A 17616-nucleotide genomic window follows, 5' to 3' on the forward strand; every position below is an offset into this window, starting at 1 on the left:
TTTTATCAAAATTATTTACTTTTATTATTAATAGAATAAAAATAAATTTAATGAAATCGACAATGAGAATAATTATTATATTAGATCGTTTGTAAGTTCATAATATAACAGCGACTGTCAGTACAAAATATGCATTATTTTAAAATCTATTTCCGTTTCTAAGATTACATTTCATCGTATTTTTGTAATACGCAGAATATATTTTTGACTACGCAGACGATAAACAGCAAAATGCAGTTATCGTCACTGTAGTCGCAGAGCCAGTGGAGTGCATAGCCAAACGTGCAGAGTTTTCACGACATTATACACTATACGGAATTAGCAGTTTTTCATACGAAAAACCGTAGAGCATGGGCCACTTTCCACTCGCGCATGACAAAAGTATGATCGACTCAACAGAGCGAAATTGACAGTTGTAACATTTTTTAATAACAGTCGTTCCATTTTGATAAATATTGTAGTTATTAATTAAAAACAGCGCTCGCTCTTCTTTGTATTAAATTCATTCCGTTTGTTACGGTACTTTCGGCTTCCGGTATACGCTCGTCGATGCCACGCTCACTACTCATATTGTTATGTCTATCTTGTGCTTCAGCTTCCGACAGCCATTCTTCAATCTCTTGCGTATACATTTTCCGTTGCAAAATATCTCGTGTACGAGGTCGTGAACCAATAAATATTCGTAAAGACTGGGAAAATAAAAAGATATTACTTTATAAAATCAATAAATTCATTGATAAAATACTCACGCCAGGCGGTAGAAACTCGCTAAGTTGTTCTGTCATCAAACGTTCATCTTGAACAATCGACTTTAATTCGTAATAATTCAATTCGACTTGCTCATGCAGCATTTTCTCCTCTGTCAAAAATACAAATGTATAAATATGAATGAAAATTTGTATTTACAATAAACAGTTCAGCGACATGTCTTTGCCACTTCCTCACCGTCTCGTTTAGTGGTTGATTTTTTATACTGAATCCTAAAGCGAAAAGCTTCAAGAAAACTAGACACTACGATTGTCAAAACTATCATTGTTATTAAATAAAAAATCATAAAGTAGATTCTTGTATACATGCCCACGGTGACAGAGTAGGCATTCATAAGTATAAACCAATTGTTGACAACAGTAAGTTCAAACAGAGTCATGCCACTGGCCATTAAATTGTCAAAGGTGTTTAAGTAATAGTATCCTAAACTTGTGCTTTCGTTCGCAGAATATTTATAGAAATCTTCAACTGTTGTATTACTGAAAGGTGTGAAAATCGATTACACGATTCGTCTAAAGTAACTATAGTTAGTCCCTTACCGACAACAATTTTTCATATCATATCCGGCAAATAGCTCCATTCCAATGATGGCGAAAAAATAATAGAGTACTAGCATGACGATCGCCGTGGAACACATTTGCGGAGAGAGTAAGACTAACGTACCAAACACGTCACGGTATCGTTTCTTCACTTTGAACAACCGAAGCATTCGAAAGGGTCGAAATACGACAAAGAAAACTGCTTTGGGAAAGAGCGTGAGTCCAACTAACGCTATCAGCATCAAGGCCGAGGTACCAAGGTCAAATAGATTCCATCCGGAACTCAAATAACGTCGTATTCCTAGACCCAGCACTTTGATTAAAGCTTCCATAGCAAACACTAGGCGAAGAAAAAGAATAATAATAATCATAATACTGTTGAAAAAATCATCATAACAGTTGGACTCATCGCTTACATCCGGTGAATAACAATGTGTCCCAAGAAGCGGCGAAGAAATGAGCAGATTTTTCTCTACTAAATTCTGCCGATTGAATGAGACGACTAATCATGGCAATGCCATTCCCAACAATAATAGAATCTAATAATATAAAATGCGTAATTAGTCAGGATAATAAACAAAAGCACAGGAAATATTTTTTATACTAACAAACAAAGCTTTCAAAGTATCGCCAAGAAATAACTACATGAGCTCCTTGACAAAGCATTTGAAGAGGCGACCATGTCGAATGGTACCATGGAATGCTAGAATATTGGGGTTCCCAAGTCAATGCGGTGGCGTCGTAAACATTTGAAAATTCGTTCCATGACAGAGTGCCGCTATTCGACACGTTTAAATATTGAAACATCAACACTATATCCTTGATAGCTGGAAAAAAATAATAAGTAAGACTCACATGTTGCTGTAAAGCAGAGAGAGGATAACATTATTGGTTTACGTTTGTGGGGAGCATAGTAGCGCATTAAGCCTTCAAATTGTTTGAAGCGCATGGAATCTGGGTTCTGTTTTGACACTAACAGTTTAAAGGCATGTTGAGACGCTTTTCGCTTATGTAGAAACAACTTTTTAAATTTTTCTCGCTCTGCTGATGTGAAGGTTTCGTTGACGACGGCGAGCATGAGATTCATTATGACGTATAGCATTGTACAAACATAGGATACAAAGTAAATTGCGTACCACTTGTTTTGTGAAAATGATGGCATCATAACATCTGGAAAGCTATAATTACATCACATTACCATTTGACTTTTACCTACGCTATTTTTTAATAAAATCCATACTTTGCTGTTGTTAGCAATACAAAAAGACTGACGAAACTATCTTGCAAAGTTGCAAAATTTACGTTCATTTCAGAAAATAGATAATATCCCAAGACCGTGTAAGTCGAAATAAAAAATAATAGGAGGCCCAACATATCTAATATCGGCGGAAGTGTTTGTAAAATTTGTCTAATGAATCTTCTTACTCCTCCGCAATATTTTGTGTCTACTAAAAAGATTGGTCGAAGGGCGCGCGTTACTCTAAAATGTGTCGACTGACGCGCTAAAACCACCAGAGCCTCAGCGAACATAATCAATAATGCTATACACTGTTAAAAAAACAAAATTTGCAAAACATTAATACTGCATTCTTAAATTATATTAGTTGGTATATAATAAATTATATTACAAATTTATTATATGCCGACTAAACAAAGTACATATTGATTGACAGATAACCATTGGCAATTATAATGTTTCACTGGATGCTTTCGTAATACTACAAAAAAAACTCTGAAATTTGTTTTGTACGGACTTTTTTTTGTGGTAGAAATTCGGTTTTAAAGATGATGATAATAACGATATAAATCTCTTAGAGATTAGTCCGCTATTTTTCAATAAAAAATACAAACATTTGCAATAAAAAATAAATATTCACTTATCTAGCCACGTATATTTCTGCACTACATTATATGCAATTCTTTTTACCTTTATCATAGTTCTTTTGTGTTTGAGCATGGTTCCCCATCCTATCCACCTCAGTTTCAAAGTTAACTCAATGCCGATTGTTGTAAGAGCAAGTAATTCTATGGAACTATGAGTCCAAATAGGAAGCTAATAAAAATTAAATAATATAAATTTTGTTATGCGACAATCAGAAATGATGATCGTCTTACTTTAAAAAGAGGCACAGCTGGTTCCTCTACAAATGCTAGTCCTAACAAAATTAATGATGTTAAAAGGTCAAGTCCATAGTACCAACTATTGTGAACTAATAAATATGCTGGTAAATCTTCAGCATGTCTGGGGTGAGATTCAAATTTTTCATTATTTCTTCCTTCCTGCGGCCGCGTTCCAAAAATATTCCGAAAGATCCATATTTTTCGATATAATAATAAATGATGATTGGTTCAATTACTGTATTTTGAAATAAAAATATTACGTTTTACCTCAAGAAAAATAGCAGCTTCGTGATAGTTCATCTCCCAATATAAATTAGAATTGTCGTCGGTAATAAGAACATTCCCGTGATGTGAATCTACATTCTCTGATGTAACGTGAGAATCCATATTTAGTGGAATATTGTAATCAATGTTATCGCAAGAATCTTTGTTTAATTTTGTTGTCTGCAGTTCTGCTGCTGATCTGCAGCTGCTCCTGCAGTCCCAGCGAGGGCAAGGTAACATTGATCCATATTCTAAAAAACGTTAAAAGCAAGTCGAATCTATCTACAATATGTTTCCACAATATTTATTAAGAATTAATTTTTAATAAACTACTTCGCAATAGAAAATTTTATATGTGAAATACATCAAATCAAATCACAATGACAATTTCGCAATTAAGGAGATAAAACAATTAATCAGAGATAAATGAAAATAAAAAGTACGCACTAAAATGCACTGATCGATAAGTGAAGAGTACTAACTAGGAATATAATTAGCTTGCATGTAATAATTTTTGTGTCCAGTTTGGATATCATTTTTAAATTTTCGGTAATGTTTGTCTTCAGTTTTCCGTACGTTCTCCACTAGACTGCACATTGATAAAAGCTCCGCTCGCTGCACTGCATCCGATCGACGCAGTAGATAATAGTCGATTCAAAAAGTAAATAAGCCACGAATCATTTCACGTGTTGAGTGATACGTTGTCATGTTATTGACGAATGAATACTTGAAGCTTTAAATTAATGAAAAATGCACAATTCGCGCATGAGAACGTGTAATTGTGAAGCCTTATGATGTTTTAATGTCTGCGATGAAATCTGTTATAGCAGAGCAACAGAAGCGACTAAAACGCACTTGTTTATCAACTTTGTGAGAATGAAGAATAACTGTAATAAGCACTTCAATTTTTTCACATTTTACCATCGTTCACAGGCGATTAACAGACACTCGTACGCTTATTCGCATGATGTAAGCTGCCATTTAGTTGTGTGTTGTGGGAGTGGTCGGAAGGCGCATGCCTCCGCCATACTTATAAAAAAGGGAAGGGTTGAGAGCGCACATTTTTGAATTATTTGAAAAACCATTTTAACAATATTTTAATGATTGTTTATAAAGAATCATAATTAAATCGAAAATAATTAACCTTTATCTACATTTATTTCTTTTCAAATTAAAGATATTATAATTTAATTATTTCACTTTACTTCATTAGCCTATACGGAAATGCATATTATTTATTACCACACTATTATACACATATTTATATCTAAATAAATAATCAATTTGAATTAATATAAAAAAGTATTTGATTATTATTATAGATGGATTATTTAGATAATGTTCTGAAAGGTCGTAGCTGATCGCTGTACACAATTAGTTCAGGTATCGATATTTTTTTATTTATCCAAACGATTAAGAATAACGACAATAAGACAAATGAAAATATTTTATTATATTTTGCAAGTGCCTACAATACAAACATATGCTCGTCATTAAACTAAAGAACAAACCCGCAAAAATGTACTTTTCTATATATTTTCCTACTCATACGTCGTCGATATCTTGATGAATGAATTATTTACACAACTGTACATCATAGTTGGTTTATTATAATACTTTATATAATTACTATTTATATATATATTTTATTTTGACATAAAATCTGCAAAGAATTGTAAAACTACGTTATTAGGCCCTAAATCATATTGATATAAATGTACAAATGAATAACTTGAGACTCAACGACTTATCACGCAGCTGCAAGGATAAAAAGCAAAGACATTTTACAAAGTGCGTTGTTTTTTATAGTGTGATTTTTATATAATTCCTTTTACAAGCTCTAATTGTTTTGTCGTTTTGCGTAAATTAGTCCATACATATAGGCTCATAGGCTATTTTCAATTTTTCAGAACATTTTTTGCTTTTGTTTAGTTGTATTGAGCTACATGTAAATTTAGAGGTAAAGAGAGATTAGTTAATTAAGGGTGAAAATGAAAATTTTCATTCACTTGTCTATGTCTGTATCGATATGCTCTTTAAGAGGATGATAAAGCACATTACCAGAACTTACCTTGCAGATTTTACTATTCTTATTTATTTTTAAACTTCTTGTATAAATAGCTGAGTCAGCCTCTCTTTGAAATGACTTTAAGAAATAAGGTCGAACTGGCATAGATATTTAGAAACAGTTCAAAAATGAAAAAGAATAACAAAATCTACCAAGTATCGGTAACTATATATCTCATATATAATGGCTTCGTCATTCTCTCGAAGTTTTATAGTAGTAACAATTTTTAATGTTATGCCTGTTGTCAAAGAATATAGTCACAGTGTATTTAAGCCATCAAAGCAAGAACAAATTAATGAAAGAAGTATATCATATACAAATAAACGTGCACGTATACACGCATGTGTGTATGAATGCAATTTATACTCTCAATTTTAACCAAAGAATGTAGTTAATACTAACTATTGCAATAATGTATTTTTGCTTCTTCCGGTGCAATATTCACTTGGTAAATTTAATACAAACATATTGATGCTTTATTACTTTTGAAATATGAAAACTTTGATTTTCGTTGCAAACATTGTTATCGGCAACGATTTGATGACGATTGTAAGCAAATATACGAAACTTCCTCATATATTTGTATATAGGCATAATGTCAGGCAATTTTATTTTTGTATTCGCAACCATTGACCATATACAGTTACAAAAATGTTGATATTGACATTTGAATTATTTATTGTGGTCTAAAATTTAATAAGGGATTCAGAATAACTTAATAATATGTTTTGATGAAATGTGCAAGTACGCTGGCTTTTCCATTTGTTCAAAAAGCTTTGCTTCAGTGCATTTCGAAAAAGGAGAGATTAGTAAAATTTACTTTTGCACCAATAAACTACTGACAATGAATATACTCGTGATACAAACATTCCAAAAAAAAGATCACTCTTGTTCACCACATGTATGCGGCTCTGTACTTGCACTTTGGTCATTGTTTGTAATTTTATTGATAAATTCTTGAAATTTGCAAAGATCATCTAATGCAGGAATATTACAAGCAACTATTTGAAATTGAAATAATCGATTTACTGAAGTTATAATTAAAGGTTTTAGAAAGTACTCACATCAAATGATATCACTCAAATGATTGTTTAGACTGCATAGAAATTGACCATTTTTAATGAAAAAAACCTATTGTTTACTGTGATTAAAATGTATTCTTCTTATTTAAATTTTCTTACTCTTAACAAAGCTGTATATATATGCATGGTGATGGTAAATGGGGAGATTTTGGCGTGACAATATTAATTATTATTTGATTCGAGTTTGCAACAATCTGTATAGTTTACACTGGAATATTTTAAAATATTTTTCTCAAAATACAGGCACTGGATAATTTTACGGAAAAAAATTATTGATCGGTTGGTTCATTTAAGATTTAATGTAGTTTGTCAAAATTCTAATACATGAACTCAACATTAAATACGAAGAAACTTGAAATTTATTACCAATATTATTTAGACACGACTGAGATATTCGAGAATTTCAAAAAGATGTATTCATTTGTTGAAAGCACTCATAACTTTAAAATTATTCGAGCGCTATTTATTGACGAAATGATACAGTGACTGTTTTATTTTTTAGTATATACAAAAAATATTTTTTTATAAGTCGGGCGACGTCATATGGATAGAAATTACTTCCTAGTCTATGTATGAGGTTTGAAAAATTAATAAAATTCTCTTTCAACTATTATAGATATCAAACAAATGTTTTAATGTAATGCAAGAAATTCTTATATTAGGTAATTATTAATACCACTTTGATGTACAGTCTCTTAAAGAAGAAGCTGGGCCAGTACTAAATAAATATAAGGTCTCTTCTATTTGATAATTTGTGCATGCGTAACAATAAATAATATGAAAATAACTTTAAAGGGTGACTTAACCTCGAGTCTTACTTGCTAAAAATGAACAATAGATAAGACTACAGGTATAATCAAAAAGAAAACATGAAAAAACTGCATCTACTTACGTACTAAAAAATTAGCCAATCGTAAGAAAGCACAATTATTAATAACGAATAGATTATTTTGTACAATTTTGATGACGTAGTTTTTATGAATAAAACTTTTAATTTTAACGGGAATTGAACAATTCATTTTTCGATAAAGACTATCTAAAGATTGTTATTTAAGAGAGTGAAACAAGTACTGAATGTGCACTTAAATACTAGAGCTAGATTATTTCAAATTATCAAAATTGCATAAAGTTATGAGATGTTAATTTGAGTAAAAAAAACTAAAGCCTGCAAAACCATAGAGAAGACACCTGAGAATTCCATACAGTCAAGACAAAATTTACGTAACCTCTGCTACGTAAAGTTTACTAGATTCCATATTTATTAAGTAATCATTACGGCCATCACTGTCTTGGCTAAATGAGAAAAATGTTCTTCCTAAACATTTGAATTCGTTCGATTAAAACGTCCCGCTCCCGGCGATAACGTCAATTACATAAATTTCCTTTCGATCTGACAAAATTTGCACAAACACTGCTGCTGCAAAGCGGAGTCAAAATATTGTACTATTTATTATTCATCGGATGTTAGTTTTGTCTCATGTAAAAGTATTTAGATCGCAATTTTGTTGGAATTGATCGGGTTTATTGTTATCTGTAGCATCTGTGTCATCGAAACATAACTGCTTACAGCAAGACGGCGAAGGTTCAGGGTTCTTGATATCTATCGAGTCGTCGTTCGGTTTGCGCTTACGTGTACCGTCGCTGGAACTCGGTGAGAGATGATCATCAGTTTGTTCGATGGTTTTATGAGCGCTTAATGGTGTCAAATCGAGAGTGGAGATGTGGGTTGCAGTGGCGGAAGACGCTTCAGAAGAGGTGGCGATGACGACGGCGTCATTCGGAAGGGAAGAAGAAGTCGAAGATAAATGAGAGGAACGGTGATGTAGATTCTTCGCAGATGACTCTTGCGCACAGGATTTGCGCCTGTAATGACTACTGCTACTTCCACTACTGCTGCTGTGGCTGCCGCTAGTATGATGTCTCTTTTTTTCTTTGCTGTGCTGCTCTTTATCTCTTGACCGATTGTGCTCTCGGCTGCTCCCTCGGTCCTTATTTCTTTCTCGATTGCGTTCCCGCTCTTTTCCATGGTGAGAAACATGACGCTCACGGTCTCGCGTTCGCTCGCGATCCTTGCGCTCTGTAGCTGTCCTGCTACTGCTGTTGCTACTCCTATGTTCCTTGTTTTTGCGACTGTCCCTTTTACTGCTGGTATGCTCACTGCCACTATGTTTGGCACCGCTTTCATTTTGCAGTAGCTTTTTGTCATTTCCTTCTGCTGCTGCTGTTGCGGACAATAAATCGGAGGATGAGGCACTATTGGCTTGGCCGAGGTCAGCAGATTGTTGTTGGTCAACTTGGCACGGCTTGGCTCGATCACTGGTTTTTTTAGCGGCGATGGCGGGGACGCAGGGAGAATCATCAGACTCATCCTCGGCCATCTCCACAAGAGCTTTAACGGCGTTCTCTGTAGCGCATTCGAGTTTGGTAGTGAACGCCTGGAGCGTCTCGGCCTCGAGTAGCCTGTAAGATTTTTCAACGCTGGGCTTGTCTTCAGCGAAGAGCCGTTCTGCTAGTTCGAGACTTTCCTTGCGGATCCGGTCGAGCATCTGCTTGGAAGCTGCCGAGACGGCATCCCTCAATGACTGGCATGCTTGCTGCAGGTCTGCCTTTGAGTGATAAATAGCGATCTCAAGGGCTCGATCGACTACCTGACTGGCGTAAGACTTGCCAGCGGCCTGTCGTGCAGACAATAGCTCTGCATCGATTTTAAGCGACAGCGGTGGAGCTGGAGCTGGCGGTGGTGGCGGTGCTACTTGACAGTCAAGCTTAGGGCTGTTTTTGAGCCTTGGTTCCCTACTGCTGTTGCTGTTGCTGTTGCTGTTGCTATTGCTGCTGCTACTACTGCTACTACTGCTGCCACTGTTACGTCCTAAAGCCAAAGATTTTTTCTTGGCATGGTGGTGGCTGCCTGATTTGCCATCGATGCGATGGTCCTTATCCCTGCTACTGCTGCTGCTGCAATAAGTCGAGTGATGACGTATTTTATAAGAGAGGGAGAGAGAGAGAGAGAGAGAGAGAGAGAGAGAGAGAGAGAGAGAGAGAGAGAGAGAGAGAGAGAGAGAGAGACTGGATAGATTGGTATGCAATTAGTACCTGCTCTTGGACTTATCTTTGCTGCTGCTAGTGGATGCAGTCAGCTTATGCTGCTTTAGCTGCTGCTCAGACTTTTTCAAATTACCCTGGTACTCGGCAGCGCGCTCCTTAGCCTTTCTCTCTTGTTGCTGCTCAGGTACCACTGCCGCCGTAGTTGCCATCGCCGTCGTCAATGACGTCGATCTGGCTGACTCATAGTACTGCTGTAGACGGACGTGCCAAGCAATTGACGAGACTGCTGATACGGTCCTGAACTGGTGGATGATGTTTCTCGGCAAGAAGTAAATGTCGTTGTCGTAGAGGCTGACACGGGCGTACCGAATCGATTGGCGCCTCAGCTGGTTGAGTTTCGCATCTTCAAGCCATTGAACACATTGGGATATGGGCGGTTCATGCAAATCGAGTTGCAATTTTTCCACGAGTTCGTTAAAGTCGGCAGCGTGAAAGGCCACCACGTCCTTGGTGATGCGGTTAAGATGCGGCAGCTGCTGCTGCTGCTGTGAGGCGGAGGTGCCACTACTGCCTCCGTGCACAGCCTTGAGCACACCCACGGCTGCGGTGGTCATGCGCTCGAGACCGTGTCCCACGTGATCGGCGTGGGCCCGTGTGCGATCCTCGAACAGGTACTCGCGGGCCTCGCTCAACCGCGGTAGGTACTGAAGATTGCGCAGCTCGTTAATGCCTGTGCGCCGGCGTTTCGCCGGGCTCTTGTTTATATCAGCGGTCGGTACCAGCTGCTCTCCCGGTCGGATCCATAATATAGGGCCGTCATTCGACTCTTGGGCGCTCTCCATGCGAATGGCCGACAACGGTCCCCAAGGCATTGTCTGTATTGAGTCAATAAATATCAACACAAATGTACCATATAGTTTATACCATATCACTGCCATGCACACTAATTACCAATCTCAAAAAGATGTTCCTCTCGAGCATCTGTAGTATATCCGGGAAATAGCCGCCGACCTCCTCGTGCACCGTGCCCACTAGACTTATCTGGTGCAACGGCCCGTAGCGGAAAGTGCCGTTGCTGTAGCTTTTGCATACGTGCTCCTTGTACTGCAGCATCGTCGTAGTTTCGATGTCGCTCTTGTGCCCCAGCACACCATTTTTTACTGTTAGCGTCGGGTACAGCTCGGCCATATGATCCAGAAGATCGGGCATGTACGCTGCGGCATTATGCACAATTCCCATTACGTGCTGGGCTTTACCCTGCTCGTCTTCGCCAAATACCACCTATAATCAATAAGGTAATCGATTATTTTAATGTGTTTTATTTTAACGGGTGCTGCTGTTCGCACCAAACCTACACGTACGTACCTTGAAAAATTCCCTAGCTAACTCTTCTAGCTGGTCCTCTGGTAATGATTGTATCTCCTCTTGATACATGCGAACAATCGACGCTCCGCCGTTAGGATAGATCTCGATGTGAATAAAATCCTTGTATTTTAACCCATGCAAATTTGTCATTGCGTCACCTGCATCATTAGATTTAGATTTGTACGACACTTTATTGCTTTTAAACTGTGAATGAAGCTTCGTACTCGAACCGCCGCTTGGCCTTTCATAAATACTGGAACTGCTTTTCCGATCTCTGTGGCATTGTACACCCACGTTGACTTTTTTTATTTTACTTCGCTTGTAGCACCTCGTGCAATGATGCCTTCCCGAACGCTCATCTTTACGCCTTTCTCTTGACCATGAAGATGATGACTTGCTGTGCGAGTGCGCTGTCGTCGTTGTCTTAGACGTTTCTTTGGAGCTTAGCAACACCACGCCTGATTTATCATCGCTAGGCTCTTTTTTAATTTCAAAACTGCACGACAGTCCCTCACAAGCCTCTTTCAACTCTGTTGCACAGTTTAACTGCTGTTTGTTATCATTCAAAACACTGCACTGATCATATTTATGGTCCACAATAAGCTGTTGTTGTTGCTGCTGGTGAACAACATTGGATGCTGTCAGGTCACCGCTGCTGCTGCTGCTGCTGCTGCCAATCGATGTCATCGATGGAAAACAGTTTGTAGAATTATTAATAGCAGTGATAGTACAAGCTGGGCTGTTGTGAGCAACTGAAACTCGTGGTGGATAATCTGGACTCTTGGGACTGCCCAACCCAACTTGACGACTAGCAGTTTGAAGGCTCTCAGCCAGCTGTGGGCTCCTGCTTAATGCATTCCCATTCTCTTCTGAGACAATGGACATGATACTTGTTGCTGCTGCAGTACAAGACTCATCATTCAAGGTTAATACTGGAGCAGGCTAAAATTGATCAGAGTTGATGTGACTTGTTTGCTAAAGACATAGGAAATTCTTACTCATAATATTATAGCAAATTCACTTACATAAGCAGAGTAAGAGGATTCTGCTGCATTAGCTGTCACTGCATCTCCAACCGACTGCTGATTATCATCACATTGGAGAACTTGTTCTTGGAAGCATTTGCTGCCTGTGAAAATGAAGGCAACGGAGCAATGAGTGCATCACGGACGAACGTTATAAGTATTTCGCGTTATGATGGAGAACGACAGTTGGTTGAAACGTCTTTCATCACCTACCTACGGTGGTATGAGTGACGATTTGCGAGGGATCAGGTAGAGCAGCATCACAAACCTCGGACATGTCGATCCGAGAGCCGAAAAGGTCCTTGGATTACAGAAGAGTAGCAACAGCAGTAGCATCTGCTACTGGAGTAACAAAAACTGAACCAGAAGATGACAAGCGGCAGGAAGCAGGGAGCAGGGCCAGCAGAGGCCCCGCTCTCGGCGTTCTTCTGCAATGATCGCCTACTATCGCGGACGTCTTCCGCGTGGATAGCTGCGTATGCTCACGTCAAGTACACTTTACCGGTGAGCGTTGTGTGCTTTTAGTTACACATCATACGATTCGTACTGTTTTCGCTGACTCGTTCTAGCCAGACTTAATCTCTCATTTGTTTCTCATCCTTCTCCCTATTCGCGATTAGGCCAGGCGGTTGATGCTGCTGATGACTTGAAGCTCAAGGCTTACTGCCGTCTCTAAATCGCTCTATAATTGCAAACTGCTGTTAACATTTTATTCTCGATGACTGCGTGAATGCTGTTCCCAACAATTCACGGTTTACGGATCCTTGTACCTGTATAGAGCTGTAGTTAAAACCCTTGTACCAACTACTGCTGATTCGATTGCGCTTGCACTGATCACACAGGCACCCGTAGCAGGAGTAATCAAGATCGCCATTTTGATTTTTCTGAATGGCGCCGCTACCGCTGTCATTCGACTGGCGCTCCGATCCGTAGATCTACTTTGTTAGGATTGCTGGCATATGTAATGGAATAGGAGATACATCGGATATAAAAGATGCTCATTTATTCGTTAGACTTCAATAATGATAACTTGTATAATTATATCTAGATACTTTAATATATCAATTTACTGCTTGTTTATGAAACTATTTAAATTTGGCGCCTGAAAATTTTCAAAATGGTCGGTACAACACATATATAGTAATAGGTAGAATACATAATAATTCGCCAGTTGCAGTGGGGAATATATATAATCACAGTATTCGCACTTTGCACTCTTCACATTAGGTATGTATATGTAAGGGTCCAAGATGGATATATGAGGAAAACTAAGATTCAAGCGAAATTTATTCAGCAACAAAGAACTAAAATCTCAATATACAATCAGAAGTAGAATTTGATACAAGGAAAATAAACTAAAAATCGAAAACTACTCATTGAAAGTAAGTTAAGTAAGCTTTGGACTTTTGGACTCTTACCAGCGTCGTCGCCGAATGCCGACTGCTTTAAGTTTTCTTGTCTCAAAGTACCTATATGCATTAGACAACGTATTCTATTAGAGTTCAATAGTCATGTGTTGTTAGTAATAATATTTGAATTTGAAAGGCAAACAACAAGAACGAATATACATCGTGTATATTACAGCATAATGTCATCAAATGCAAAGGATCGGTAAACTTTTATTGTTGAAAGTCTCGCACAGTTGAGTACTGTCGAGTCCCCAAATACGGTTTCTCTTGGCTGCACGATCAAAATTGAATCAAGAGAAAAGTTTTAGATCAATAGCATTCAACATTTCATTTTTAAACTTGAATATTTACATATTAGCTATACGAAATTGAATTTTGTAAAAGGTTCTACATATCTTTGAACATTAACCCTTTATTTTGGCTTATTGTTATTAATAAATTCCGACATTTTACTAACAACTTTGTTAGCAAATCGTCACTATGGAAGCTTTAATTCCTATTATAAACAAGCTTCAAGATGTGTTTAATACTGTTGGAGCTGATGCTATACAGTTGCCACAAATTGTAGTATTGGGTACACAGGTTAGTACAGCTGCTTTTCTTCTTACTTGCTATAATTTCTATGAATATTTGTTCTTGAAATCTCTTTTTGAACCTTCTCTATTCCAGAGTTCTGGTAAATCATCAGTAATTGAAAGTCTTGTTGGTCGAACATTTTTGCCAAGAGGCACTGGCATTGTAACTCGTAGACCACTAGTATTACAATTAATTTATACTCCTAAGGAGGACAAAGAGTACAGATGTGCAGAAGATGGTACATTGGATGTAGACGAATGGGGAACTTTTCTACATCAAAAGAACAAAGTTTATAAAAATTTTGACGAAATTCGTCTAGAGATAGAAAATGAAACTGACCGTATGGCTGGTTCTAATAAAGGAATCTGTCCAGAACCTATAAATTTAAAAATTTATTCTAGATCTGTGGTTAATTTGACTTTGATCGATCTTCCTGGAATAACAAAGGTTCCTGTTGGAGATCAACCAGAAGATATTGAAAGTCAAATTCGTCAATTAGTACTAAAATACATCTGTAATCCAAATTCTATTATTTTGGCTGTTGTAACAGCTAATACAGATATGGCCACAAGTGAAAGCTTAAAATTAAGTAAAGATGTTGATCCAGATGGGAGAAGAACATTAGCTGTTGTCACAAAATTAGATCTTATGGATGCAGGTAAATTAGAAAATTTTATAATTATTCCTTGAGTTCTAGATATTTTTAATACAATTTCAGTCAATTATACGATATAGAACTCAGCTCTCGTGACCTATTCATAATATCAACATATATTAGTCATTATAAATGTTATAATTCTTTTTCTTAAATTATTTTCTAGGTACTGATGCTATTGATATTTTATGTGGCAGAGTGATTCCTGTAAAACTGGGTATTATCGGTGTAGTCAATCGATCTCAGCAAGATATTATGAATAAAAAGTCAATTCAGGATGCTCTCAAGGATGAAGCAGCATTCCTTCAGCGAAAATATCCCACTTTAGCCAACAGAAATGGAACACCTTATTTAGCGAAAACTCTAAATAGATTGTTGATGCATCACATTCGAGACTGCTTACCAGACTTGAAGGTAAATTTTGTCACTTGTTAGTTGATCCTAGATTGATTTAGAATTAATTCTTTCCTTTTTGCTCAGACCAGAGTGAATGTTATGGTCTCACAATTCCAAACTCTTTTGAATTCTTATGGAGAAGATGTTGGAGACAAAAGTCAAACTTTACTGCAAATAATAACCAAATTCGCTAGCAGTTATTGCTCTACAATTGAGGGTACAGCCAGGAATATAGAAACAACGGAACTGTGCGGCGGCGCGAGAATTTGCTACATATTTCACGAGACCTTCGGAAGAACGTTAGATTCCATACATCCATTAGCTGGATTAACAAAAATGGACATTTTAACAGCTATTAGAAACGCAACTGGACCACGACCTGCTCTTTTTGTGCCTGAAGTATCCTTTGAACTTCTAGTCAAACGGCAAATTCGTCGACTTGAAGAGCCATCTTTACGATGCGTTGAACTTGTTCACGAGGAAATGCAGAGAATTATACAGCATTGCGGAATAGAAGTTCAGCAAGAAATGCTACGTTTTCCAAAATTACACGAACGAATAGTAGATGTTGTCACGCAACTTTTACGTCGAAGACTTCCGACGACCAATTCAATGGTTGAACTTGTGTAACAATAAATGATGAAATGATTTTGTTGATATTTTTAATAATAATTGATTTATTGATTCTTTTAGGTCGAAAATTTGGTTGCTATAGAATTAGCTTATATTAACACAAAACATCCAGATTTTTATAAAGATGCTGCTTTAGTGTCCTCCTTACTTAAAAATGCTGAAATGAATCAGCCAAAGCAGAGTAGAAGACACTTAGCTACTTCTAGTGTAGTAGCTAACGCTATCATGCCAATAGAAAATGTAAGTACGCAGCAAAAAGAATTTCTTTTGTTTTACTGAATTCTTAATGCATTGATTCAGAAACAATCATACAGTCGAGATGACTACAACATTTATTCGGAGCAAAATAACAAAGAAAATATACAACAAAATTGGTTGAGTAATTTACTACCACAGGGTAGAGCTGAGTCGAGTGGTCAGTCGGCAGATGGATCACCGATAAAAAATCGCGATGAAACTACTTTGCCGAAACCCAACCAGAGCCCTGATGCAGCGTTAGAGTTACAAAAAGCTGTCAGTTCGCCTCAACAAAAGCCGGTCAACTTATTACCCGAAGTACCGGTGCAAACATCGCGTAAGCTCAGCGATAGAGAAGAACGGGATTGCGATGTTATTGGTAAAAAACTCAATTAGTCAAATACTAATAATTAATGCTTTATATTGTTCATTTACTTATACACTTTTTTAATTATCAAATTTAGTTCTCATTTTAATTGTATATTTTTAATGAAAAAGAAATATATTTACACATGGCCCTCTGTACACTTTTGTACATATAACAATGATTTATCTAAATTATAGGCAGAGGATGCTTCTATAATTTACTATTGATAATGGTTTCTGTCTAGAACGTAACAACATCACTTCCAAAGTGTTCTGTGCAGCAGCAACGTTTCCTCACTAAAATTATCTGAAATCCAATGATGATTCCAATTTGATTCAAATATGCTAATAATTTTATTATCGTAAACATTAACATAAGTGATAACGGTATTTTTTTTTCGAGCACCTATTATTTATAATTGATTTAGATTGATGAAAATATAATTGATTAATTCACATCAATATTTAATATTCTGACTGATGTATCTGAGTTTTTAGAAATAATTTTTATCCAATTCATAATTTCAGAGAGGCTCATCAAATCATATTTTTACATTGTACGGAAATCTATTCAAGACAGTGTACCTAAGGCTATAATGCATTTCTTAGTTAATTATGTAAAAGATAATTTACAAAGTGAATTGGTGACGCATTTATACAAGTCAGATCACGCAGAAGCCCTTTTGAATGAAAGTGAACATATTGCTGTCAGACGTAAAGAAGCAGCCGATATGCTTAAAGTAAAAAATGTTTATTTGATATTTATACTTTTTATACATTGATATTGAGTGCTGAATTTAACAAATGACTTGTCCTTTTCCAGGCTCTCACACAAGCTGGTCATATTATCAGTGAAATCCGAGAGACTCATATGTGGTAATTGACAGGTATCAACTTTTTGAGCAACTAGCATTCATTGCCTCGCGTATCGATTTAATATTCTTTACCTATGCATTATAAAATTGGTTGCAGTAGTCTGAGATACCAATATTGTATGTTCATTATTATTCTCTCACGTCTGGCACATTTGAGAAAACTAAATAAAAATGTAATAAAGTACGAAAAAT

The 17616-nt window shown here is 36.7% G+C and overlaps 3 protein-coding genes across 6 annotated transcripts; 1 reads left to right on the forward strand and 2 right to left on the reverse strand.

Moving 5' to 3' along the window:
- Nucleotides 1-448: 448 nt before the first annotated feature.
- LOC131664340 (two pore calcium channel protein 1-like) lies at nt 449-4563 on the reverse strand. The gene is made up of 13 exons (XM_058935349.1): nt 4548-4563; nt 4175-4312; nt 3696-3943; nt 3423-3587; nt 3235-3360; nt 2548-2855; nt 2205-2485; nt 1916-2134; nt 1724-1846; nt 1308-1647; nt 946-1247; nt 750-859; nt 449-689 (listed from the first exon to the last, which is right to left on the reverse strand). Coding segments are annotated over exons 1-13 (2586 nt in total). The 5' UTR covers nt 4549-4563; the 3' UTR covers nt 449-464.
- A 465-nt stretch (nt 4564-5028) lies between these two features.
- On the reverse strand, nt 5029-13134 carry LOC131664339 (uncharacterized). Of its 3 annotated transcripts, XM_058935347.1 has the most exons (8): nt 13048-13134; nt 12491-12959; nt 12278-12381; nt 11477-12194; nt 11253-11410; nt 10839-11168; nt 9936-10762; nt 5029-9797 (listed from the first exon to the last, which is right to left on the reverse strand). In XM_058935347.1, the coding sequence occupies exons 2-8, from the start codon at nt 12552-12554 to the stop codon at nt 8318-8320; spliced, it is 3681 nt and encodes a 1226-aa protein (XP_058791330.1). In that variant the 5' UTR covers nt 12555-12959; nt 13048-13134; the 3' UTR covers nt 5029-8317. The 3 variants fall into 3 exon arrangements, with proteins under 3 accessions (XP_058791330.1, XP_058791329.1, XP_058791328.1); XM_058935346.1 differs by having other exon boundaries at nt 5029-9794; nt 11253-12194; XM_058935345.1 differs by having other exon boundaries at nt 11253-12194.
- Nucleotides 13135-13460: 326 nt separating this feature from the next.
- Nucleotides 13461-17510, forward strand: LOC131664266 (dynamin-1-like protein). Of its 2 annotated transcripts, none has more exons than XM_058935227.1 (8): nt 13461-14268; nt 14356-14920; nt 15084-15331; nt 15398-15928; nt 16007-16186; nt 16247-16562; nt 17078-17289; nt 17373-17510. In XM_058935227.1, exons 1-8 carry the CDS (start codon nt 14167-14169, stop codon nt 17427-17429), a joined length of 2211 nt encoding a protein of 736 aa, XP_058791210.1. In that variant the 5' UTR covers nt 13461-14166; the 3' UTR covers nt 17430-17510. The 2 variants fall into 2 exon arrangements, with proteins under 2 accessions (XP_058791210.1, XP_058791211.1); XM_058935228.1 differs by having other exon boundaries at nt 16343-16562.
- Nucleotides 17511-17616: the final 106 nt, after the last annotated feature.

The sequence above is a fragment of the Phymastichus coffea genome, unplaced genomic scaffold (genome assembly GCF_024137745.1).
Source record: "Phymastichus coffea isolate CEN01 unplaced genomic scaffold, Cenicafe_Pcof_1.1 PCOF00043, whole genome shotgun sequence".
In the NCBI taxonomy this organism is placed as follows: Eukaryota; Metazoa; Arthropoda; class Insecta; order Hymenoptera; family Eulophidae; genus Phymastichus; species Phymastichus coffea.

Bases quoted from the DNA above. Each gene is read 5' to 3' on its own strand.
- LOC131664340 (XM_058935349.1), bottom strand. The intron at 3,588-3,695 runs GTAAAACGTAAT...ACGCGGCCGCAG, and splicing joins AAGCTGCTATTTTTCTTGAG to GAAGGAAGAAATAATGAAAA. The intron at 2,135-2,204 runs GTAAACCAATAA...ATTTTTTTCCAG, and splicing joins CTACTATGCTCCCCACAAAC to CTATCAAGGATATAGTGTTG.
- LOC131664339 (XM_058935345.1), bottom strand. From the start codon at position 12,554: ATGTCCGAGGTTTGTGATGCTGCTCTACCTGATCCCTCGCAAATCGTC. The intron at 12,195-12,277 runs GTAAGTGAATTT...GATCAATTTTAG, and splicing joins AATCCTCTTACTCTGCTTAT to CCTGCTCCAGTATTAACCTT. The intron at 9,798-9,935 runs GTACTAATTGCA...GACTTATTGCAG, and splicing joins AAAGATAAGTCCAAGAGCAG to CAGCAGCAGTAGCAGGGATA.
- LOC131664266 (XM_058935227.1), top strand. From the start codon at position 14,167: ATGGAAGCTTTAATTCCTATTATAAACAAGCTTCAAGATGTGTTTAAT. The intron at 15,332-15,397 runs GTAAATTTTGTC...CTTTTTGCTCAG, and splicing joins ACTGCTTACCAGACTTGAAG to ACCAGAGTGAATGTTATGGT. The intron at 17,290-17,372 runs GTAAAAAATGTT...GTCCTTTTCCAG, and splicing joins AAGCAGCCGATATGCTTAAA to GCTCTCACACAAGCTGGTCA.